The 26,040-nt window shown below is 36.4% G+C and overlaps 2 protein-coding genes across 4 annotated transcripts; both read left to right on the top strand.

The window, feature by feature from the left end:
• Nucleotides 1–1,226: 1,226 nt before the first annotated feature.
• rnf168 (ring finger protein 168) lies at nucleotides 1,227–12,206 on the top strand. Its single transcript, XM_089120974.1, has 7 exons — nucleotides 1,227–1,407; nucleotides 2,054–2,479; nucleotides 2,566–2,636; nucleotides 4,816–4,986; nucleotides 8,158–8,249; nucleotides 8,348–8,423; nucleotides 11,214–12,206. The coding sequence occupies exons 2-7, from the start codon at nucleotides 2,146–2,148 to the stop codon at nucleotides 11,901–11,903; spliced, it is 1,434 nt and encodes a 477-aa protein (XP_088977100.1). The 5' UTR covers nucleotides 1,227–1,407; nucleotides 2,054–2,145; the 3' UTR covers nucleotides 11,904–12,206.
• Nucleotides 12,207–12,436: 230 nt separating this feature from the next.
• Nucleotides 12,437–25,631, top strand: LOC120470561 (transmembrane 4 L6 family member 19). Of its 3 annotated transcripts, XM_089120976.1 has the most exons (7): nucleotides 12,444–15,443; nucleotides 19,803–19,942; nucleotides 20,103–20,294; nucleotides 22,514–22,582; nucleotides 22,909–23,063; nucleotides 23,929–24,121; nucleotides 25,162–25,631. In XM_089120976.1, the coding sequence occupies exons 3-7, from the start codon at nucleotides 20,118–20,120 to the stop codon at nucleotides 25,174–25,176; spliced, it is 609 nt and encodes a 202-aa protein (XP_088977102.1). In that variant the 5' UTR covers nucleotides 12,444–15,443; nucleotides 19,803–19,942; nucleotides 20,103–20,117; the 3' UTR covers nucleotides 25,177–25,631. The 3 variants fall into 3 exon arrangements, with proteins under 3 accessions (XP_039516064.2, XP_088977102.1, XP_088977101.1); XM_039660130.2 differs by lacking the exon at nucleotides 25,162–25,631 and having other exon boundaries at nucleotides 12,437–15,443; nucleotides 23,929–24,382; XM_089120975.1 differs by lacking the exons at nucleotides 12,444–15,443; nucleotides 25,162–25,631 and having other exon boundaries at nucleotides 19,350–19,942; nucleotides 23,929–24,382.
• Nucleotides 25,632–26,040: the final 409 nt, after the last annotated feature.

The raw sequence follows: 26,040 nt of genomic DNA on the forward strand, positions 1-26,040 counted from the left end.
AAAAAAGTCAGTCGAGGAAAGAAAACTGCTTCATTTCACGGGGTCTTGTGAACCTAAAATAAATCCATAAGAAGTGAATGAATAGTAAAAAAAAAAAAAAAAATAGAAGTGAATACTTTTTTAGGCAATGGACCTACTATTAAACTGGTGTTTAGGCCTACATGCTACAACAAAACACACACACACACACACACACACACACACACACACATTAGATGTTTATTAAAGTGAGATTTTATGACATGATAGACCATTTGACACACGCAAACGTACTTTACCGTGAACAGTGAAGTACTTTTAGCATATTGTGTGAACCTTTTAAGCTGCCAATTATTTCAAATTTTAATATGAAAATGTGTATGTCACGGTTTCACTCCCTCAAACGTGAAACTTGCACTTAAACTTAAACTTACCATATTGGTTTTCATTAAACCGAGAAAAATGGGATTTTGTTTTATTGACGATCACTGAGCAATGGTCTTGTTTAAAATGCAAAAAAACATTTATTATTTTCAAGGTGAAAATAATTAATTTGCCTCGATCCACGCCAAAACAAAACGTCTAAATGTCACGTTTTTATTGAATTAAGCAGCCTATATGGTCCACTTTTGAAAACGTGTAGATGTCACAGTTTAACCCCCTCAAACGTGAAACTTACACGTTTGCGTTAACACGCTCCAGTGGAGAGATACCCGTGTCGAGCTATTCTGTAATAGCGTCGATGTAATACGTTGTTTTAGCGTATCTTTTGCTCAAACGAGGAGCTGGGGGACACCGGAAAAATAGACATTTTGCTCATTAAGCAGCAGTCTGCTGGTCACGGGATCAACACTATAAGATCAGAATAAGAACCATTTCTTTAGACACATTGGTGATTATGTCCTTATAGTTGTCTATTATTTTTAATAGTTGCTACAAACCACCTGTTACCAAACTAACTAGAACAAGTTTTTAGTTTTTTATATGCCATCAAATATGACCTGCTGTTGTGCGATGGAATATTATGAATGAATATGCGTAAAATAGTTTTTCGAAAGTATTTCGTTTCTCCTTTGCTTTATGTTACTGTGCTGTACAGATGTATTAATTATCTATTTTATTCGATTCACTTATTTGAATCAAAGTTGTATTTATTGTATTACGTATATTTAGTTAGTTTAATCTATTTTTTGTATTTATTTGTTTTTACATTTTCACACTGTTGTGTGAACTTGAACCGCTTTGGGCATAGACTCTGCCAGTCTGCCATAAGCTTGGGGGTCCCCGGCCGGAAGTCCACAATAAAACCGAAGGACTTTTATTCTGGAATTTTGCTCTGACACTGACGCTTCCCATGCGCGAGGAGGCGGGCGCAAATTTTCCCGGGATTTTGGGGCCTAGTCAGTAAGTAAGCAACTAAGCAAACAAGTAAGTAAGTGTGTATTCACTGAATTATAATATTTTTTATTATTCTTTGACGTTCATTTTAATAAACCATATTACGACAGAGACGTCACGTACTTTAAACAATCAAATGTTTAACTTTACGTTTATTTGGTCCTCACAACAATCACTCACACTGCTAAAAAAGTTGCTAGCAATCAGATGCGGGTTAGCATAAGAACTTGTGTAAGTTACAATAATCTACATTTCATTTGGACGTGCTCTGCATATATGTTTTATTGACAATAGTTTTTAAACTAAGCCCTTTTGTTTCGGATGTCTTGTGGTGAAATCCCCACTGGTTAATCTGTTGCTGAGGAAGAACACATAACGTTAGCTAACTGTTTAACTACATCATACAGGCTAGTAACACTTTAAAGTACAGGTTTGCGGATTGCTTACTGAATAATTGATAGTTGATATGAATAACGACCTCATGTAGATATTTATTTACATAAGATTCAGTGTTATCCAATGCAGGGGGTCTCAACCTTTAGAAACCCATGAAAACAACAACATATAGTTTTACAGAGTTTCTCAGTACAAAACCTGCAGCTGTGCTTTGGTGTTTGAAATCCTGGATCTAATTTAGAGGGTAATACAGTGTTTTCATGTTGTTTCTGTCTTTCAGCTGACTGTCATATGCTGCTGTAGAAGCTGAGAGAGAGAGAGAGAGAGAGAGAGAGGAGCATCATTGACCGACACAGCGAGGCCGGCCGCAGAATGCCGCCTGTGTCTGAAGTGGACACGGGTCCGGTCGAGGAAAGCTCCGGGGGTCTTGAGCGCTCGGACTGCCTCTGTCCGATCTGTCTGGACATATTCCTGGAGCCGGTTACTCTGCCCTGCACGCACACGTTCTGCAAACCATGCTTTCTGGAAACCGTGGACAAGTCCAACATGTGCTGTCCGCTTTGCCGAAAGCGTGTGTCCACTTGGGCACGACTCAACGGCCGGAACAAGACCTTGGTCAACATTGAGCTGTGGAGACGCATACAGGACGCTTTCCCCGCTCAGTGCGAGCGGAGAGTGCAGGGAATCGATGATTGTGATGATTCTGGTATGCTGAAGCCGTATGTGATGCATAACTGTTTCATGTTAATGCATAATTCATTGATTAATCGCTTTCTTATCCCCCCTCCTCAGTGCTGATTTCAAGACCTCGAGTGTGTCAGCCAGGAGAGCTGAGGAAAGAGTACGAGGACCAGATCAGCAAGGTGAGAGATTCACGACTGCAATCCTATGCTTACATTGTTGTTCTGCCAACAACACAATGGTGTTTGTTTGTGTGTCCTGTCCAGTGTTGGGTGTAACTAATTACTAAGTAATTAGTTACTGTAATTTAATTACTTTTCCCTTGAAAATGTAAAGTAAGGGATTACTCTTCATTTATCTGTAATTTAATTACAGTTACTTCTGATGTAATTGAGGTAAATACTGTGTATAGATCAATCCGATCTCACAGCAATTCATATGCATTTTACAATTTGTCTAAATCGTACGACGGCACTCGTACAAATTCGTATGAATTAGTCTTCTTGTAAAATATGTATAAAAAAAGTGTGAAATGTCATGAGATCAGACATAAAACAACAGTGGGTTCAACATCAAAATGTATTGTCTGATGTTAAAAAGTATGTTTTTATAATGTAACCTTCTCCACCTTGGTCAGTTTAAAGATAATTCATGCAATTTTATAGTATTTATTTGAAAGAATTAAAACAGATCCATGTCTATCCTTAAATTATTCAGCTGGTTGAGATTGATATGGGATTTTGAAAGTAATTAAAAGTAATTAAATACTTTTTAGAGAGAGTAATTAGTACAGTAATCTAATTACACTGTTAAAGAGGTAATTAGTAACTAGTAATTAATTACTTTTTTAGAGTAACTTACCCAACACTGGTCCTGTCAAGTCCTGCTCAGTGCTGTTGGATTTCTGCAATGGAATTTTTGAAACAGTTTTTTTCCCCCATGCACATACAGTAATATTTAGTTGTTAATACACATAACTACATTTAAGATGTATTATTAGGGGTGTGCCAATATATCGTTTACAATAAAAAAATGCAGCAATATGTATCGTAGATAGTGACAATGTGCATTTTTGTATTACTGTGTGAGAACAAATTTAAGTTTACAAAATTTGAGTGTCATTACTACATAAAACCTATATATAATGTTGAATTTAATGTATAATAATGCAATGGGGAATATTTGGAAGTCCTGATAATGTCAAATGTCTTATCTGTTTAACATGGCCTACATATTTACCTCAGAAAACCTACATAAACTCGTTAGTCAGCTAGAAAAAATAACTCTAGAGAGGAGGATTTTGCTAAATATATACAGTACACACCATATTATATGCATTATCTTAATGTTCTGCAATATTTAATGCATATTTGAATAAATCTGGCAAGTTTTTATAACAGCCACCATTTAAATGTTTATATTTCAATTGATCTTCTTATTATAAAAATAAATAAAAGTGTAATTTAAGTGTTTGTATAGCTACAAAACAGTTCATTATTACCTTCATATCAGGCTAATGAAGCCTAGTAGGCTACAACTAGACTCCCATAGTTTACATCATTAGTAAAGAGATTTGATTTCCTTGAGAAAATTTGCCATTTATTGTAACTTATATCCAAAATAATCAATATTGAATCGGAATCAATATCAAATCGAAATTGAATCGAATTGTGAAATTTGTGTCAATACCCAGCCCTAGTGTTCTGTATTCATACCGTTATGCTGTGTGTTTTAAATGCACATCTGAAGTGTCAGCGCTGATAGTTTGTTATGTGTCCTCTAGAGGCCGCTCTCGCTCTGTATAATGCCAGCACTCTCTTCTGAGCGCTCTCGTCCTGTGCAATGACCGCGCACGCACTCCAGCAATGGACGCAACCCTGAAAAACTATCAGTGTGGATTTTTTTTTTTGCCGATAACTATAGTTCCACCAATCAACTATCGGTACCGACATAGCAGCAAAACCGATGAATCGGTCGACCTCTAATTTATTCATTACTATAACAACTTAAAAAACAATCACATACATTTTGCAATCGACTAGTCTAACACCCCGCCCCCCCCCCATACTGAATATGCCACTAACTACTTCTGATATATAGAAATTACATGTATATAGAACTACTTCTGATGTATAGAAATACACTGTTTCAATTATAATATTAAGTTTCATTTTTAAAATGATTAACATGACTGCAATTGAAACTTGGCCTTTGTAAAATATAAGGTAAAAAATGGAGCTAAATGCCTAGTATTTCCAATACATCCCTAGTATGCACATTGTAAAATCAGAATTTGTTATTGATGTTTTGTTGTTGTGAAGGCTGGCTGGCTGTCTTCATCTGGTCTCTTGTTTTGAACAGCTCGTGGAGGAGAAGCGAGCTCTGGAGGAAGCCGAGCGGAGAGCCAGTGAGGAGTACATCCAGCGCCTCCTGGCCGAGGAGGAGGAGCGAATGGCGGAGGAGAGGAGGAGACATGAAGAGCAACAGCTGGAGAACGATGAGAAACTGGCCAGACTGCTCAGCCAAGAGCTGGTGAGGTCACACATCAGAGGTCGGGAGACGCGGTCAATGACATGCACATAAAAGTGACATGTCAAAACAACAATACAGTCTGACTGCAGACATTTTGACTGTCTGAGCATAACAGGAGGACTGTAAATAATCTCATTCTGTGTCCCTAATGTTTTCACGCATTTAAGGATTGACTGCATTTGTCAATCTCAAATGAAAATTAGTTGATTAGGATTAGTTCACCTCAAAATGGCGGTACTTTCAACTCGATGATGACCTTTCCAACACGATGATGTAATGCCTGGCGCTTCACAGACCAGCACAAGATGAAAAATTGTGGTTAAAAAGTATATACTTTTTTTTTTTTGACCCTCAGCTGGGATTGAAACTGCATTGATTTGGACTTGCAACAATTTGGTTACCGTTGAAGTCCATTGTGTGGAGAAAAATCCTGAAATGTTTTCCTCAAAAAAACTTGATTTCTTTTCCACTGAAGAAAGAAAGACATGAACATCTTGGATGGCATTGGGGTGAGTAAATTATGAGGAAATTTTACTTTTTGAGGTGAACTAATCCTTTAATGACTTTTCCTAATTTAGTGGGGACAACTCTGAAAAAATATCAGAAGGTTAATTTTATGTTTACAATGTCTCGTACACATTTTCCGTCAACTTAAAAGGTTACTTAAAGGGTTAGTTCACCCAAAAATGAAAATGAAGTCATTAATTACTCACCCCCATGCTGTACTAACCCCGTAAGACCTTCGTTCATCTTCGGAACACAAATAAAGATATTTTTGATTGAATCTGAGAGCTGGATCAGTCCTACATAGACTGCCTAAGGGACTGGCTCTTGACGGCCCATAAAGTCATTAAAGAAAAGGTTTAAATATTCCATGTGCCTACAGCGGCTCAATTATAAGTTTATCAAGCGACGAGACTACTTTTTGTGCGAAAAAAACATAAATAACGACTTTATTCCACTATTCTATTACTTCCTTATGGGCGCATGCGCGAGAACTGAGACGAGGACGTTCTTCTCCTTCGACTTGTTACCGGCTGCTCACCGTTTAGGAGTATTACCGCCCCCTACCGTATAAGATGATGTGCTGATATAGCTGGAAGCGCAAAACTTTCTGTTTACAAGCAGAGGAAGATGCGCGCTGTACATACGCTTTTCAATTTGCGTATTTTCCGCACTATAAGGTGCACTTAAAAGCCTTTAATCTTCAAAAAAAACGACAGTGTTCCTTATCCGGAGCGCCTTATATATCGATCATCATCTTATACGGTAGGTGGCGGTAAAACTCCTAAGCAGTGAGCAGCCGGTAACAAGAAGTAGTCGAAGGAGAACGTCCTCGTCTCAGTTCTCGCGCATGCGCCCATAAGGAAGTAATGGAATAGTCGAATAAAGTCGTTATTTATGTTTTTTTCGCACAAAAAGTAGTCTCGTCGCTTGATAAACTTATAATTGAGCCGCTGTAGGCACATGGAATATTTAAACCTTTTCTTTAATGACTTTATGGGCCGTCAAGAGCCAGTCCCTTAGGCAGTCTATGTAGGACTGATCCAGCTCTCAGATTCAATCAAAAATATCTTTATTTGTGTTCCGAAGATGAACGAAGGTCTTACGGGGTTGGTACAGCATGGGGGGGAGTAATTAATGACTTAATTTTCATTTTTGGGTGAACTAACCCTTTAAGTAGTCAAAAAAAGACATAAATTACCTGAGACAAACCTTTGTAAAAAAAAAAAAAAAAAATCATATTGTGAAGGTTTAAATTACTGGGGTCAAATTGACGAACCCAAACGAACTGCACCAAGAAAAAAAAAAAAAAACTCTAGTGCAATTAAACAGAACTAAATAAGAAGCATCCTAAGATTAAAGAGTTGTTACTAGACCGACTGATAAAGGATTTTGAAGGCCGATACCGATACAAGCATTTTTTTGGTTTTAAAATCCGATATGCCAATATATCGGCCGATATTTTATTTTTTATTTTTTTTTCAGAATCGCGCAACAAAACATTAACAGATTTCCCTAACATTAGTTATTTGTAGTTATTTATGAGTTTTAAATAAAATAATATGATAATGCATTTTAAAAAGAAACTTGTTTCTTTTATTGTCACAACAGAACAGACTGATGATAGTGGCATTGGCTAGCTTTGTGGTTAGCCATACTTTAGCAATGGATTACGTGATACTGCAAATTGTAAAACATACATTTTCAGGCCTAGGAGAGATGATACGTCTCATTGTTATAACTGTCACACGCTATTAAAGAAATACTTCAGTCACATTGTCAAAAGTTGAAAGGACAGTCAGTCAACTACACTGTAACAACGTAACGCAATTATTACTAGCTAATTCCGCTTCACTCTCAGCTTATTTAAGAGCAGCAAAACTGGACAAAATTTGTGACTAAGAGAACTGATGGGGATGTTCTTTTAATTGTTATTCAAGCAATGTATGTATCGTGACCAACTAGACGAGTGTTGCCAACAGGGACGGTGTAGAGTGCCCTCTGGTGGACAAACTATACAACTCCAACACTCATGACATGGTTCAAGCGTATTTCGTCCGTTTTTGTTTTATTTTTGAAATATTCATTTATCGGCCATTATAACTGCCGATCCCGATTTGGAAAATGCCCAATATCGGCCGATAATATCGGCCTGCCGGTATATCAGTCTGGCTCTAGTTGTTACACCAATTTAACACTGGGAGAATGAAGAGACATGTTATTAAATTGACCAAATTAAGTTTGTTGATGTATCTTTCACACTTTATGGCATGCAGGGTGAATAAAAACACCCACCCTGCGTTTTGACTTAGAAACATGCAGTGTTCATCTTTATTCAATGATGTACGGTATGCCGCACAGCACTAGTTTTACCGCATCAATCTGAGTCCACGTCCACGAAGTGCTCCAAAGTAGATTTGCTTTCAGAAAATAGGGTCTTGTCATTTCAGCAACACAATTCCTCAAGGCCTCAACTACACCATGTTTGATGGTGAAAGGAGACATAGTTCACAGGCAGGCATTATGCAAATTTGTTGCATACCTACATAGTTTTAGTTGAAAGCAAGACTGGGATTCCTGATGACTCATTTTAGCCAGTTCAGAATCAGTTCTTTCTTTTAAGAAGTAATCGCCGCAATCGGGGATGATGTAATGCTGTTTTTGCAGAATTCAGGACCAATCTCTGAATCACCGTGGATCGTCAAACCTATTGATGCTACGCCAGCCAAGAAAACAAAACCAAAGGGGGACATTGAAAAGTGAGTAACATCAGTAATAATTCTGGTCTTTTCAGGCCTGGTTAAAGACCACAAAGAAAGAGGCTTTTTCTAATGCACTCCATTCTCTTATGTCTCAGGTTTTTGCGTCCAGTGCCTCATAAACCGCCGAGCAGTTCTGACAGCAGCCCAGACTCCTCTCTTATGGCTAATAAGGTGATTTTAAAGATGCTTCGATTGTCTTCCCTCATAAAGGAAAGGAGGTCTTTGAGATCATGCATGCAACGTGTATCAGTTGCATTTATACTCAATTTTAGTGAAGAGAACGCTAACATTTTACTTAAAGCCTGTTTTCTATTTTAATGTTTTAAAATATACATTTTTCCTGTGATAGCAAAGCTGAATGTTCAGCATCATTACTCCAGTCTTCAGTATCACATGATCCTTCCGAAATCATTCTAATATGCTGGTTTGATGCTCCAGAAACATTTACTATTATTACCAATGTTGAAAACCGCTAATATTTGATGAAAAGAACGTTCAAAGGAACCGCATTTAATTAAAACCAAAATATTATGTAATATTATTGATGTGTGTCACTAGATATGCACCACATTTTCCAGATTCAGATTCCTCATCCCTAGCTGTCAAAAAAACTTGATCCAAACCATTTGTAGTATTAGTGCATGTGCAAAGTTAAAGGGATAGTTCACTTTGAAATTAATTTTTGGTATGTTTTATCTTACCTCAAGGGCATCCAAGATGTAGGTGTCTTTGTTTCCACAGTATTTTCAATTTTGATATTTTTAGGTCAAAACGCTTGTCTGTCAGTCATATAATGGAGGTCTATGGTCACCACCTCAAAGAGCATGCACAGAGAAGTCCAGATTAAACATGATTTAATGACTCGTAAATGTAAGTACACACTAATGGCCTAAGACACGAAACAAAAGGTTTGTGTGAGAAAACGAACAGTATTTATATCGTTTTTACCTCTTGTAATCACAGCCATGTCCAAGTGATCTGAGGGCGCTTCGGTCTGCGCAAGCTTCGTGCGGTTGCGGAAAAAATCAATGTTGTCTGTTGATATATCGAAATCATCTTCCATTGCAATTTCCTGTATATCTAAATATGTTTAGATCTTCACAGTGAAAGGTAACACTTCTGAAATCTCTGTGTAAACAATGAGTGACGTCATGCACTAGTGTTAATTTTACCAGCCATTTTTAAATTTAGTTTCAGTTTTAGTCCAGTTTCAGCATCGCTTGTTAGTTTTTATCACATTTAGTCGACATCATCCCATTTTTATTTAGTCTAGTTTTAGTCGACTATAAGTCGAGCATTTTAGTCTTTATTTTAGTCCAAGAAAACATATATTTTATTCGTTTAGTTTTAGTCAAAAAAAACTGTCAACATTTTAGTCTAGTTTTAGTCAGGACATCATTTTAACCTTTTACTTTTTTGTCAGCAGATAATATTTAACATTTCCTAAAATTATTTCACAATTCAACATTTTCTCTCATCTTTTTGATAAAAAACACAATTTATGGAACACATGCAGACATGGAAGATGTTCTGACAATATTTGCATATTTATTTTGAACATTGTTAAGGTTCAAAGACACAAACACAAATGCTTGCATTAAAACAAATAAAATACACATGACAAAGGAAACAAATAAATAATATAAAAGTGTATTATGAACTTAACACAAGTGCTGGCTGTTTAAAGCTAGTTCACATAGAATAATAAAATAAATAGATTTGAGGTCAATGTTGTGAAGAAAAAAAAAAACTCCAACTAAAACAACAAAAGTGCTTTCCTGCCAGCTAGTTCACATGGTATATAAAGGTACAGTATTTAAGGTGAAACAAGGCATAGCTTGCTTGAACCTATGAAATCTTTTTAACTAATCTTTTTAAAGCGTCTGTCTGCTTTAATCAAATGTAACTGAAACTATAGTTGCCCGGCCAGTATAACATATCTAATTTAGCATAAATTTAACTTCACATACAATTCTATCAACAAGTGGCTACGGTCGCTACGTGCTAAGAAGCTAACGCAACATAGCCAGCCTGGATACTAAATGCTATGAAAGTTAGCCATCATTAGTTAGTTTATCATTGTCAAAATGTGTCCATATATCACGTCTCTTCTTTCTCCCGAGCCCCGTGCAAAGCATGTTTTACTTTTAACCTGTCGCCGCCGCCTCACCGTGAATCCAGCTCCTGTCTGCTCCATGTTGTGTAGGCTACTCTGACTGTGCCCGCCCGCTCCAGGTTTGAAAGTGGGTGTGTGGCGGAAGAGCTGACGAGGAGAAGGCGGCGGAGGAGGAGACAGGATTTGACTAAACAAAACCATATCATATAATAATATGTAATTTTCGTCTCGTCTTTGTTCGTGAACTAAAATGTCCATAGATTTTAGCCCAGTCTTTATTTACCGAACTGCATTTTCGTCTCGTCTTTATTAGTCTACGAAAATTATTTCTGATTTACTCCCAGTTATTGTTTATTAGTGGGGATTTTAGTCTCGTCTCGTCTAGTTTTCGTTCGGTGAAAAATGTGCGTTGACGAAAATATTTTCGTTTAGTTTTCGTTAACGAAATTAACACTAACAAGCACGGAAGATCACTTCTGGGGCTTTCCGGCGCTTGCCAGGGCTTGTGCTGACAGAAGCGCCCGCGCACTCAGATCACTTGGACGTGACTGTGGGAGGAGAGAGAAAGGGGGAGAGAAAGAAAGTGCTTGTGTTTGAAGATGTGAGAGCGCGCCGAAGCGTTATCCCAGCTCTCTGTACATGCTCTTTGAGGTGGTGACCATAGACCTGCATTATATGACTGACAGACAAGAACGGTTAGACCTAAAAATATCAAAATTGAAAATACTGTGGAAGCAAAGACACCTACATCTTGGATGCCCCTAATTTAAAAGTGAACTATCCCTTTAATATGTGCTTAGTAGAAGATAAAACTTTAATTTTAAAGAGTATAAATGTTTTTTCAGGAGAACATTCTGAGCCCTCCAAAACCCCTCACAGCACCCTCAGTGCAGGACACTGGGTTGTGCAGGGTTAAACAAGCTGTGCCTTTGCCGGACTATAACGGGAAACCCTCCACCTCCAGCTTCAATCCCAGCTGCCCAGAACACACTTCCGTCTTAAACAGTCCTAACAGCAGCTCTTCCAAAAGGAAGAGCTCAGACGTGCAGCTTCCCAGTGAAGCGGATCTACACACCAAGAGGCCGTGTCCTTCTCCGCGCTGTGAATCTCCCTTCTCAGCCGACAGCCCTTTTCTGTCCGAGTTGGCGTTGCACGAGGAGACCTTACGGAGTCGCTGGCACCAGGAAGAGGAGGACCGGAGATTGGCGATGCAACTTCAGAGAGACCTGAACCGTCAGATCGCCGTGGACCGCAGGAAGGGTTCAGCCGACGGCTATCAGCTCCGGCAAAAAAGCACTACAGCTTCCACAAGTACAAACCCAGACGAGGAGAGTACGTCAAAGAACATTAGTGCGCCGCGGTCGACCGCGAGGAACAGGGACGAGGGGAAAACTGAAAAGAGACTGTCTGGAACAGTGGGAGCGACCCCTGGGAAGAGCCCCGCGTCTTCTCCTTCAACAGCGGTCCCGGCTAGCTTGAAGAAGGGGGCGAAGCAGACCACCCTTACGGAGATGTTCCCCAACATGAGCAGCTGAACGAGCCTCCGAGTTCTCAAACGCCCCACAGACTCGAAGCGGATGTTAGCAGGTGCCGCGCTGCTACTAGAGGGCGTCGCGCACCTTGTTCGGTTTCCGCTCATATCTTAAGTCGCTAATACTCCCTTAGTGCCTTTCCAGAGAGGTTCATACTGTAAAGTCATGACGGTTTCGTTTTATAAGCGTTTATAATGTCACGACTAGCTTAGAGATTGAAAACGTGCGAGTGCTGCAGAAGAAACTCCTTTTGTAAGCGTTTGCGGACATTTTCGATTTGATTAAAATAAAGAAAAGATTAATGAACTCTGTTTTGGTTGTCGTCTGGTGATTTGACGAGAAAAAAGCAAAAGGCGACGACCTGAAGGGTTCCTTGTGGTTGTTACACACAATAAATACATATTTAGTCTAGAGGTCGACCGTCATGTTTTTTTTTTCACGCCAATACCGATCTTTTGAAAACCGGCCGATTAATGCTGCCGATTTATTTCGGCCGATATTTAATCGGTTTGAAAGATAAAATGTAAAAGAAATGATAATTACTTAACATAGACAAACTCCCTCAACAAAAACATTTTATCATCTCAAAAAATGTCCTGAAACATGTATTTTTGGTTTGTTTTGTTTGTTGACGGACAAAGACAAATGGACATAACCTAATTATCACAAAGAAAAAATGATATATAAGATTTATTATATTTTATTTAATTTAACTTCTAACAATAACGTATTTCACTAGTAAATTGCTGTTGAACGACAAAAACAACCACCAGATAGAAAAATTAATCAACGAAATTCAAAAGGGTGAAATAACAGTACCTTTACCCTCCGCAGTAGTTGATTGGGAGTATAATAACATTATTAATAATCAATACTCATCAAGGCATGGTGACAGACAGTTGTGTGAGCTGACAAACAATTAAAATAAAAAATACACACTTAGTCATTGTGCTTTGGAGTTTATATTTTATACAAATTATAAATGAATGTGCTACTTGAATACATTAACTGGCACATTTGGTATTCTGTCAACACAGGCTTTGATCCTGAGTTTAGGTGTAACATCAGTAGCGAACAGCCAATCACATGCTGATAGAGTTTATAGAATATTAAGAATTTAAACTAATGTACACAGGAAGATTCATCGTCTTTTGGGAGGTGATGGAAACTAGCAGTCGTTGGCAGGATCACTCTGATTTCGTTTCCGGCTTATGTTCAAAACAATCCCGTTTAAGCCACTGAATTAGTTTAGTCCGGTTATACATACAACCGCGAACAGCACATGTTGTCCCTGAGCTCCGTAACGACATCTCTCATAAAGATTTGCGTCTTTAAATAGTAAAATAATTCTCCGAAAAACAGCTAGCCTCTTCGCTAACTAACACACAAAATACCATTGGAATGCTACTTCCGCCGCGTCACCGGAAGTTTCACCAACTTTATTTTTTACAGGAGCGCCCCTCGGAAACTTGTGGATATATCGATCAAGATAAAATCCGATGAGACCGTACGTATTTCATTTGAGTCGATTTTCATGCAATTTCATCAAATTTTACTGTTTCCATTAGACATTTTTCATTCGATATCACTTAATTCGGATAAAAACGTGTCGATGGAAACATGGCTGCAGTCACATTTTAGACTGTTTGGCCAGCATTTTAATCATGTTTAATCCAGCTACTAACTAACGGTCAGTGTTGTGCCTGAACGCGCGCAATGAACGATAGTTCATGAACGCGTTCATATTTAGGTCTGCTGCTCACTCGGCTGGAAAAGGAATCTAGCGGGAGTGTGCGTCAAACACATGTTCCACGACAACACCAGGCTGCCCACAGTTGCGCCCGCCTAATAATCGGCTTGATATACCTGGATATTGGGCGATGCCGATTATGTTAAAAAATGCCAAAAATCAGCCGATTAATCGGTCTACCTCTAATTTAGGCCTAAATTTAATATTTGCATATTTGAATTTCTACTCAAATTTCAATCTATTTTGGGTTACGCCGTTTTAACATAAACCAATAGACTTAAAGTGATCCATGTTTATTAGTAATACATGCATTAAAAAGAATTTAAAAAAAAATGGTTGTATTTAAATAATCATATTTTCAAAATATGATTGCTTTGAATCAGCATAACTGTATGGGAGCTTGTTTCCGTTACAGAATATAAAGGATGCAAAATTGCAGAACTTGCAATTGCAGGGAAAAAGTCTGCAATTTTCATTTCTTGTTTGGTCAGAATCGTGACATTACAACTTGCAATTACGAGGTTATAAATCCAAATTGTGAGATATAGTCACAGCTGCGAGTGGGAAAAAGGTCAGAATTGTGAGATGAAATGTCGCAATTGCCTTTTATCCTCTGGCAGAAACAAACTTCCATATAAATCTTAAAAAGAATTAAATTATTATTATTAAAATGTAATGAATTAAATCTGTTTGTTCAGTTTGTAAAAGTATGAACCGTTAAAATATGATTAGAAAAAGTATGAGATTGAAACAAACTGGACTGATTGATAAATATATTAAACCTGATGTAATTAAAACACATTCAGGTCATTACTATTACAGACATCTTGCTTTTTTCCTTTAAGTATGACTGACATGTCACACTAAGTTTATAAGTTTAACTACTAATCCAAATGCATGGAATTTTTTTTTTTTTTTTTCCAGATTTTTTAACATTTATGTATGAATAGTATTGTGACATCTACCTTAAATGGGGAAGCGTTGGGGTTGGCATAACATCTGATCTGCATTGTCATTGAGTGCTTTTTCTCTCTCTCTACATAAGGATTGCTAAAGCACTACATTTCGAGAAGTGTTATTGTGGGAAACGTCATGTGAAATGTAGGAAAAAGTCGGTCAGATTATCCGTGAACCAGACTGTCGAAGTATGCTCCGTCTTGCCTGTTATGGTCTTCTAGCTTTTTACATAGTGTTGCTTTGAAGTTGGTTGCAGCACTTCCCATTTGAGTCTTGCGTGAGTAATATTCCTCACTTAACTCAAAATCCCCCCAGGACTTTATAGAACGAGTAAATCCCAAATTAGCCAATCAACTCTACATGGTGATTTGAACGGATTCTATTTAAAGTGTGCAGTGATATTTGCTTGGTAAAGATGAAGTCAGCAAATTGAACTGGAATAAAGTACTTGATCAAATGAATTCAACCTTGGTGAACATAAGATAATTATTTTAACAATGACCCCAAACTTAATTAATGATTATTCACAATGAGATTGAGTAAATCATGTTTATTTTGATCTCATGCCGACTTAGCCAAGAATTAGCCATGTTTTATAGAGTGAATATTGAAAGACGAACATGTTCCCTTTATTGTGGGAACCTAAAGTTGTGGTTAACAAGTTATGAGAATGATTTATTTTAAGTTGAGTAACGTTTTCAAGTAAAATGATTAAACATTGTAATAACTCTGCAGTTTCTGGTTCGACAGGCACAAAAAAACCCCTGGCCGAAGCCTGACTCATGAAGTGTCTTGTGAGCTCGCTGACTGTGACATGCAACAGGACTGCATCATAGGTTGGTCATACAGTTTGCTTCCAGTTATTGCACACAACCACTGAGGAACAAAGCGTCTCGGATATCGGGTCATGTCAAAGAAAGAGCACAGCATAGAGTCCTTCTATGGGTCCTTAATGCCACATAAGCGACTGTGATGCTATTGTGCGAATATTATTGTGCATGTGTGACAAACTGCATTCAAACCAATGCGAGAACATTCGCCGTGCATTACAGTGAATAGGGAATTTTAATGGGCCTCAATTATATTTCTGTAATAGTTATGATCCATTTCTTACCTGGAAATCACTGTTTGAGCACAGACCTTCGTAAATCAGACAGACAGAAATTTCACCTGTTTTTAAAGCATACACTTGGTAGATTATTGCTGAAGTGACTTTTTTTTACACTTAAAGAATTTTATTTTTATTATGAAAAATGCACAAAATATACAGGTGAAACTCAAAATTTGAATATCGTGCATTTATGTCAATAATTCAACTTAAAAGGTGAAACTATATATATATTATATAGACTCATTACATCCAAAGTGAGATATTTCAAGCCTTTATTTGTTATAATTTTGATGATTATATGGCTTACAGCTTATGAAAACCCATATTCAAAATTAGAATATTACATGAAATCAAAAAAAAAAAAAGTATTTTAAATACAGAAATGTCTCCCCTCTGAAAAGTCTAATCATGTATATGTACTCAGTATTTGGTCTTGATGTGGCGTGGCATGTATGCTATCAGCAAAATATCCAAATTTTTTCGAGTTTCACCTGTATATCTTCTAAAACACATTATGCTCTAAAACTGCAAGGAAATCAAAGCCAAAAATCTAGACAAGTTGTTTTTCAAATTTGAGCTTGATTTCTCAAAAAATGTACATTCACACCGCCGCCGACTTGAGCGTCAAAGAAGCTCTGGCCGCTCTGTCAAGGACGCTTGTCAAAAAGTACGGGGAAGCTCGTTGACGCTTTCGACGCTTTGAACGCTCTGACGTAGCAGGTAGAAGAAAAGTGTCACAACATGAAATGTAATAAAGAGAGAAACAAGCAATACATTGAAGAAAACTTTTATAATGATATTATTTTTATAACCGTTTTGGTCACATTTGGTCAGGGAAAAAATAATATTTGGCTATTATTATTTGTTTTAGGGTATTATTATCTGCATTAGTGCAAATCGGTGTCACCGTGAGCAAATTAAAGCTACAATACCTAAGATTTAGATGCCGCTAGAGGGCGCTACATTCAAAACAACAACAACGGCTTTGCTTGATGACGACGTGGAGGAACGCGGAATGATGGGAACTGTTATTTTCAACTCCACCGTGGATAAATCAGTCAGACGGGAATCGAAAATTAGTTGTCATGGATGAGGTAAAGTTCGATTTCTAAAAACGTTGCGTTTAATGACATGCTTGTTTTCATTAAACTGAAATAACCGCAAGAAAGTCAGGTTTAAAAGCAAATTAGTTATCACAGATGTTACTGTACGAGTCACTGGACGAAGCTATGGTGGAGAGGGTTTGAAGGGGCAGGTCTCTTGCAAGGATTTGACGTGGCTGGTCCTCCTTTTTGGTAACTTTATAAAAATAAAAAATCAATGTAAATGTACATTTGACGCATCTTTTCATGTCGTGTAAGTATTCAACCACAGCTACAGTTTCACAAAATTAACGTTAAGGGAGTCGCACACCGGACGAGAAGCTGCAGCGCTGCGTCGCGCCACATCTTTAAAATTCGAACACATTATTATATAAGTGTACACATACCTCACATACCAACGTCTCAGGACCGTGTTCAAAATCCTGCTGCGCCACAGAGCGCCATTTACATAGTTTTATATAAAATTTTAGTTAGTTTTGTCTCAAATCGTTGCTAATGGATCCTGACTTCGCCCTACCCAGACAGCAAACTGACATTGAATCAACGTGGAAACGACGTCTCTCATGACATTGAAACAACGTTGATTTTGCTCATCGAATTACCGTTGAACCAACGTCAGACGCGGCATTCTTCAAAGCTAAATAAAAATCGAAAATTGGTTTGCTTTCATAACGCTGAAACAACGAGTTGATTTCAAGTTGATTTTCCGTTAGTTTTGAAAGAATGACGCGTCTGACGTTGGTTTAACGTTAATTCGATGAGCAAAACAATGTCAGATCAACGTTGTTTCGATGTCATATTTCCACGTTGATTCAATGTCAGTTTGCTATCTGGGTATGCTTCAATATGCATTTTTTGCATTCATTTACAGAAATCAGCTGCTTGAATAACAATAGCTGATGTTATTAGATTTTTCAGGTGAGATTCTCAATTCATTCAGTTAACTGATGCTCTGAGGTAAAGTTTACAGACTGCAGACTCAGCAACGATTGTATTTAATTGTACAGTACAATCATAACATAGAACAGACATTATCTTCATTTCCTGTCATTAAACATAACAATATTGCTGGCCATACACTGATGAGAAAGTGCGCGTCCGGTCTTACCTGGAGTTGTCCTAAACGTGGCGCGGCGCTTCTCGTCCGGTGTGCGACCCCCTTTACAGCCAACAGTTCACATTCCGAGAATAAATGAAAAGAATAATTGTGCTCCATTCCATAACAAATGCGCGAAACAAGATGACGTTTGTTGCTTGATAGACGCTAACGCACAACTACAACTACCGCATTTGTCCAGGACTACACATAGTACGAGCGGAAACCGAGGTAAGCGGATATGACGCGATTGACTGGCGACTCCCAGCTCACCCCTGCTCACACGCTCCGTTTCCTTGATTAAAATCTCAATTTTCTCGCGATTTAAACATTATTTGAAACATTTGGAATATTGTGAGTTATCATCTTAACTAAATATATAACACTGGCCTTGTGATTTTGGGATATTTTAATGCAAAAATCTTAGGTATTCCACCTTTAATTGCATTCCCGCTTAAAACGAGCATTCGTAAATATTTCAAATAAAAGTTGCGCTCATTCTCAAATGTGTATCACTGGATCATTATGGAAAATCGTGAAGTTGTTGTGTTTGGTGCTGCTTCACTGTATTTGCGGAGAAGACGTCGGACTCGGAGATTATCAGCTTCTCCATTTTCTCGGAACTAATGGTTTGGTAGGAACGAAAGTTCACATCGTATGTTTCTCCGGAATCAGCCAGAGTGAAGGACGTTTTTATTCTGATTGGTTGCTGGCGTTTGCCGCTGAACCGCGTCACAGCTCATTACCATGAAGTTGAGCTTTTTTCAACTTTCAGATTGACGCTCAAAACGCCCAAAACGCGACGCCGAGGAATTTGACGCTCCTTGCCGCTGAGAGAAACCAGCTTCCATTGAAAATGAATGACTTCCGGCCGCTTTGGAAGCTCAAGTCGGCGGCGGTGTGAACGTACAGTAAGAGTTTGTTTGGCTGCAGTACCAAAAGCTTCCACTAGATGAAATTAGCTTCATGTTTATAAAACAATATTTTTAAAAAACGTAACTTTTTAGGTAAAAAAAAATGACTCATGTCACACTCATGTCATTCATTCTAAACCGATTTTCTTTTTTCGGTGGAAAACTACGGTGAAATTTTAGACGACTAGTCACTCGATGCTATGCGACTACAATGGATGGGGTCTGCAGCATCCAAACTTCAAAAAGTATACACACATTTTGCTTCAGAAGCCATCGCTCGACGAAAAAAGGTACAGTACGTGTACTCAGTACTCTGTTTAAGTGGCCTTTTATTTAATTAAATATTATAATTTTATTTTATAAATACTATAAAATTAATTATATGCTATAAGACTGTTTTTTTTAGCACACATATTGTTTACATCTTACTATTGAAAAAGTAATATAGCATAAATTAGCCACATTCTCTTCCAAGTCTTTCACTTTAATACCTCAACTTTTTTTTTTTCTTTTTTTTTTTAGAAAAGGGAAATTGTTTTTGTGGTTGGCTACTCAACATAACACAATAATATGACAGTACTTATCATTCTGTAATCCAAAGTGACGTGTCTTTCTCTATTATCTCAATTTTAGCTTTTGTATCTGATAACCATTAGGACATGTTTTGTAATTTATATTAATATTAACACTGAAGTTAGAAACATTGTTAAAGAAAAAAAAATGAGGACTAATTTTTGAGACTTTCTTTCTTAGATCTTTGAGTTCAGCTCATGAAAAATGGGGGCAAAAACAAAAGTGCTGCGTTTATAATTTAGTTCAGTGTATATTGCTTATAGGTAGTTCAAATAACTAATGTTAACAAATGAGAGCGTATTGTATTTGTAAGCACAAACGGCAGTTTTACTCATTTTGGTTTCAACATCCTCATCCACACACACAGGCACATCCTCATGTGCCTGTGTGTGTCACAGAAACGTGGGTAGGAAACACTCATCTGTATTTAAGCAGTGGAAGTTCTTCATCCTATAACACTTGAATCCTCAATCACAGCTGAAGACTCTTCTGAGCATCCCAGAAAACACTGAAACTATTTTCCACAGTCTTTCAACAGGTAGGCCTTTTTCATTATTTTTATTACAAAACGCAGTAAGTCCAGAAAATACATGCTTGAGCATAACAATATTTGATAGTTAATGTGATTAACTTCACCTCTGCAAACTTGAGTCTTGCAAAGATAAATGAAGAGTAACGTCTAATGTGTGTTCATGCAGGATCCCTGTGCTGAGATGTGTGTCGGTCACTGCTCCAGGAGTGTGGGAACGGCTCTTATACCTATAGCCATCGTCTGCATGGTGGCAAATGTGCTTCTGCTGTTTCCAGACATGAAGTCTCAATACCTGACAGAGCGTCATGTGACCACAGAGGCCATGTTGTGCTCCGGGATATGGGCATCTGGCCTTCTGGTGGGTTTCCCTTACACTAGCCGTGCAGCTTTTCTAGCCCTTTATTAGTTGAATAGGAGGATCTGATACTGTTTAATAACATGATAAAGACATTTTAGTTTTATAATAATAATAATCAATGTGTATATTATAATACTTTATAATAATAATTATTACACTGTAAAAATGTTGTTGGTTTAACTCAAAAATATAAGAAACCTGGTTGGCTTAATTTTAACCCCTTTAGTGTCACGTGTTACCATCAAACGTGTTAGTGGGCCCAAATCCATTACATTTTTAAAACAGTATTATCCTATACTAAACCTAAACTAATCTTGACAAACTATATATCATTTGAAAGCTTAGAATCTCTAGTTTTCATATTTGGTGATAATTGATTTTCAAAATATATTACAGAGGAGCCGTAATTTATCAACTTGCAACAAGAATATTTTTCATACTCTAAGGCGTGTTTAGACCTTAATTTTGAAATTGTGATGAACATGAAAAATCATGAAAGAAGGAAACCTGTTTGTTTTCATGCCGAGAGTTCAAAAGAAAGCCTCCATTCAATTATATTATAATTATAGTAATTCTTATTTCATATGGAAATGGAGGCGCCCTTATATGGGTTAAGCCCTAGTGAAAAAGTTTGGTACTGCGCCCAAACAAAATCTCACTGAAAGCTCATTTTTTGAGATATCAACCTAAAATTTGAAACACAACTTATTCAGATTTTTTTGCAGTTTTAGACTCGCCCAGGTTTTGAAAATATATATTTTATATAAAATATGAATAATTAAATTGTTTATATTGTACATTTTCATAAACTCAAAGTTCTATAACTTTTTTCCTGTTTCACATTCTTAATTTATTTCACTTCTCCAAAAATCTGCCAAATGTCGTCTTTAAAACGAGACCAATCTTACGTCTATATTCCAAAGCATTCTTGAATTACAACCATTTAAGTTCGAAATGTGCATTTTTCATCTGTATTCAAAAAAGGGGGGGGGGGTGACACTTAAGTTCATTGAAATGGAAAAATTGAGTTAATACAATGAAGGAGATTAATTTAAACACCAAAAATTTGTTATGTTATCTGAACTACATAAATTATCTAAGTTGATTTGACAAAAGAAAAAAAAAATGTGATTAAAAATCATGAAAATATTTTTTTACAGTGTATTTTTCAAGTGCATTAATTATTAATGCACTTGATAAGTTAATATATATATATATATATATATATGTACTTAATATATACACAACAATATACAGTAGTCAACATTTGAAGTGGATCAAATATATATATATATATATATATATATATATATATATGAAGAGTTCAGATGCAAAAGCCTCTAAATGCCATTTGAAATTTTCTTCAAGAATGTTTCACTTAAATGGCAATGAAGATTACCTATGAATTGCCATTTAAGTGAAATTACTGAATTTAAATATACAAGCTTGATAAATATTATTATTTTAGAAGAAAATTTCAAATGCCACTTAGAGGCTTTTGCATCTGAACTCTTCATATATATATATATATATATATATATATATATATATATACATAGTTCTTCTCTTAGGTCAACTTTGATCACATTTTTTGATCCACTTCAAATGTTGACTACTGTAGTTGTTCCTCAATAAACTTTTGTTATTGTTCCGGTTTCGACATCCTCATTTGAAAGAGATTTTGTCCTTTTTCGTCTTGAACTTTTTCAGATGATTATGCAGAATCATCAGTATGGTTTCACTGTCCCATGACGCATTTGTATTCAAATTAATAAAAAAATAAATAAAAAAAATACATATTTGATTTAATATTAATGAATAAAAAATGTAAAATTAAACAAAATATAAGTAATAACAATGCATTACTACATTGAGTATAATATAATAATTGAACTGAAACTGGATTCATAATATTAAATGTGGTGTTTATAAAAGACGTATACATTTTAGGATAGGGTCTCTCACACAGGTATGATCATATTTGGATGTCCATGACATCTGAAAGATTGAAAACCCCTTCATTAATATATATATATATATATACATAATAACATATATACAATTGTTCCTCAATAAGCTTTTGTTATTGTTCTGGTTTCGACATCCTCATTTGAAAGAGATTTTGTCCTAGACTCATCAGTGGGGTTTCACTGTCCCATGACGCATTAGTATTTTACATCAAACAAGATTGCCCTGATGACGGTTGTGTGTTTTGTCAGGTTCTTGTGGCTGCTCGAGGCTTCACAACACATTACGAAAAGACAGGATGCTGTTATTTTACTGCTGAGGTAAGACAACTGAAATATGCGTTCGGTTTTATTTATTTTTTATTTTTTTCCTTTAAACCATGATCATCATAATGAGGATTTTTGGACAAATATTCAATTTAAATTTATTTGTATAGCGCTTTTCACAATACATATTGTTTCAAAGCAGCTTTACAGAAAGTGCATTTCAGAAATGTACAATGAAAACATACATGTATTAATTTAGGGCATTACATATCTTGTACTAATGACGTAAAACATATATTTTTGGGGGGAATTTCTTTGAGAATTGTTTAGGAACTATCCTGTAAAGTAAACTATCTTGACTCTTCTTGTCGTGTGTGCAGGTTTTTCGTAAATTGGGGTACACGTGTTTGGCTATTGTGGCAGCGGGGTTGTGTTTCGTGGTCAGTGGGACAGGGCTGACACGGGGACCCCTCTGTTTACACAACGGCACTGAAGGCCTAAAGTGGGAACGCCCATTAAAACCAGTCAAAAGTGGGTGAGTAACGCCTGAGTTGGATATATTCTTTCACCGTGTTTACTAAAATCGGTAACTTGCTATTATTTATTCAGTAGCCAAAATCGTAACCATTCATTTTGTTGAGAAACAAATCAGATGTGAAACAAACCTGATGTGGCCGACGTACTTTTCTGAGCTCGATTTAACGAAAACGCATAACCTTTTATTTATTTTCACACAAAAATAATGAATGTATCTAATATTTTTAAGACTTTTTGTGTGGTTCTTTGCACAATATGACCTTAAAACACTTTTTAACCATAGTAAATAATTTCTAATCTATTACATTTTGACATTTGCATCACTCAATCAGCTCCGTATGATATATATGGCTTTTCTGACATAGTAGTACACTTGCTCGGTAACACTTGCTTACCTGATGCAATACTGAGATGCAGCGCTTTGAGTGCCTGTCCCTTAAATTCACCAAGTTCAACATGTTCCTGGATCAACATTCCAATCGACCAATCAGATTTGAGGGAGAAGTTTACAGTTTAATTCAAGTTTTGGCTTACAAACAGTTGTTAGGTCCTTCTACGTCAGTATCATTCACCTATCACTTCCCTCTGATTTTAGGTTCTGGATGAGGTTTAGTGGTAGGGATAGGATTATGACTACATTTTCGGACAGGGAATGTTGTTTCTGGACACTTTGAAAGTGATTGCAAAACGTGCAAGATTCAACGAAATATCATTTTTGCTGAAATTTCGCCATGCAAGTTTTTCCAATTAGCCTGTGTTAACACAGTTAACATTGTTTCGTTGTGAAAATTCAGTGCACTTTAGCATAATGATATTCGATGTAAATAAATGCGGAGCATGATCCTCTGTGTCTGTTAATGCAGAGAGTTTCTTTACCTGTACGATCCGGAGCGATGGGCATCGGCGTGTGTGGAGCCTCAACGTGTCGTGATCTGGAATGTTGTTCTTTTCTCCGTCCTCATGGCAGCGAGTGGCCTTGAGCTCGTCTTATGCCTTCTCCATCTCCTCACCGCCATACTGGAGCTCATGTTTGGACGGGCCTTCTGCAAGAATAAGGTACAAATGCTTACAAAGAGCCTTCCCTTGTTGTGTACTTCAAATCTTCCTTTTTTTATATACTTAAAAAAAAGTGTAATATAATATTAATGACATAAAAGGCCACTTAAGTGTATTAAAGAGTTCACTTTCATGACTCTTAGCACACTAAAGGACACTTTAGTCCACTTTGTAACTATGTCAATGTAGCCTTCACATTATAGCCCTTAATCCTGTAATTGTGGACAAATGTGGGCACAGAGGACTCCTAATTTTTATTTATTATAAATGTTATATCACTGTCTTTGATAAAGTTTTGTCTGTCCATTTATGGTGGTTTTTTTTTTATTTTGGGGGTATTTTTGAATTTATTTACTTCAAAAAGTACCATATTTTCTATGTAAATTATGCTTATTTTATGTTTTATTTTTTAAAATTTTTTAAACTACATTAAAAAATCATTCCAATAAGTTCTTAGAGCTAAAACCTAAAGATAAAGTGACTTTGCTGTCACCTGGTGTCTTATTTTGCTCTAAATTACAGTTTTCCCCATTCATTTTTCTATGGGTGCTCATTTTTGACCCAAATACAAGCTTAAAGAGTTTTTTTTTTCACCCACTTAACATTGTAGAATTGAGTCAAAAACTGTGTGTGTTCAGGAGGCAAACTTAGGAAAAGTAGCTAAGTCTTGTACCGCTCAGATCAAGGGAAGCATTTTTTAAAAATAAATCAAAACTATTTTGGCCACATTTGTCCAGAATATGGTTTTAGGGTTAAAAGTTTTACATTTTAAATCATTGTTTTAATGAAATTTAGTGCTTTAAAGTACACATATTATAATGCGTTGTCTAACAGTACTTGATTACTTTTAAAGTTATTTTTTTCTAATATACTAGACATCATTGATACAAATGTGCAAGTACAATTGTTTTTTAATGCATGTCATAGAAGTTTCGATTGAAATTATTTTAAGTAAATTTTAATTAAAAAAACATTATAGCAATTTTGCATTTTCTACAGCATTTAAAAAATATTAACCACTCTTTTTGTTCTCTTTTTAGGTTGTTCCTGCTTGAAATGACTTGTTTCTATAATTTTCATGTGCATGTGAGAATGACATTTTTTTGGAGGTTAAAATGCCATCTATGACTACTTGGCTTATTTTAAACAGAGAAAAAATAGAAATGAGAAGTGGATTAGGAAAGTCAGTTTTCACATGCCTGAATCTTTTACACCATCCATGTGCCTGTTGCTCAGCTGGTTCAGCATAATGCTGGACAAATATAAATAAGCTATTTAAAATATATACATATATGTGACTAATATAATGTGATATTCTCAGAACGCACTTTAATCTGTATACTGTAGGAATGTGAGCAATTTAATGTATATGTTTGGGAGAAAATACTGGGTTTATATAATTTTGTTGATACTGAAATGCAATAGATGTTCTATTTATTGATTAAAATCAAATTGATCTAATTGTATGAGCGATTCTGTGTGTAAAAGAATTCATCATTTATTAAATGCATTTTAATAAAAAAAAAGCACACTTTTGAAGGGAAAAAAAACACATTTAAAAAAATTCACAAAAAAATCTAAAATGGTAGATTCTGTTCATAATTCATACTGTGACACTGTGTTGCCATAAAACCGAAAAACATTCATTAACAGACATCTGACACAACAATGTTAGACTAGAATCATGACCTCAGCATATTTAAAGCTGCTTTAGTGGCCACTAGAGGGCCACATATTTCATGTCTATCTTTACATAAATACTATACTGTGGACATGCCAAAATAGTGAAGTGGTTTTCACTGCAGAGACATATGATGTCCAGCTCCCCCTTTGGATGGAGTTTGACTATTAGGTAGGGTTATGTGTAGAACTAGTGTGTGTGTCTAGACCTTCAAGCTCAACCCATTGAAGCAGTGAGC

Source organism: Pimephales promelas, chromosome 16 (genome assembly GCF_988280905.1).
Source record: "Pimephales promelas chromosome 16, fPimPro1.hap1.1, whole genome shotgun sequence".
NCBI classification, from domain to species: Eukaryota; Metazoa; Chordata; class Actinopteri; order Cypriniformes; family Leuciscidae; genus Pimephales; species Pimephales promelas.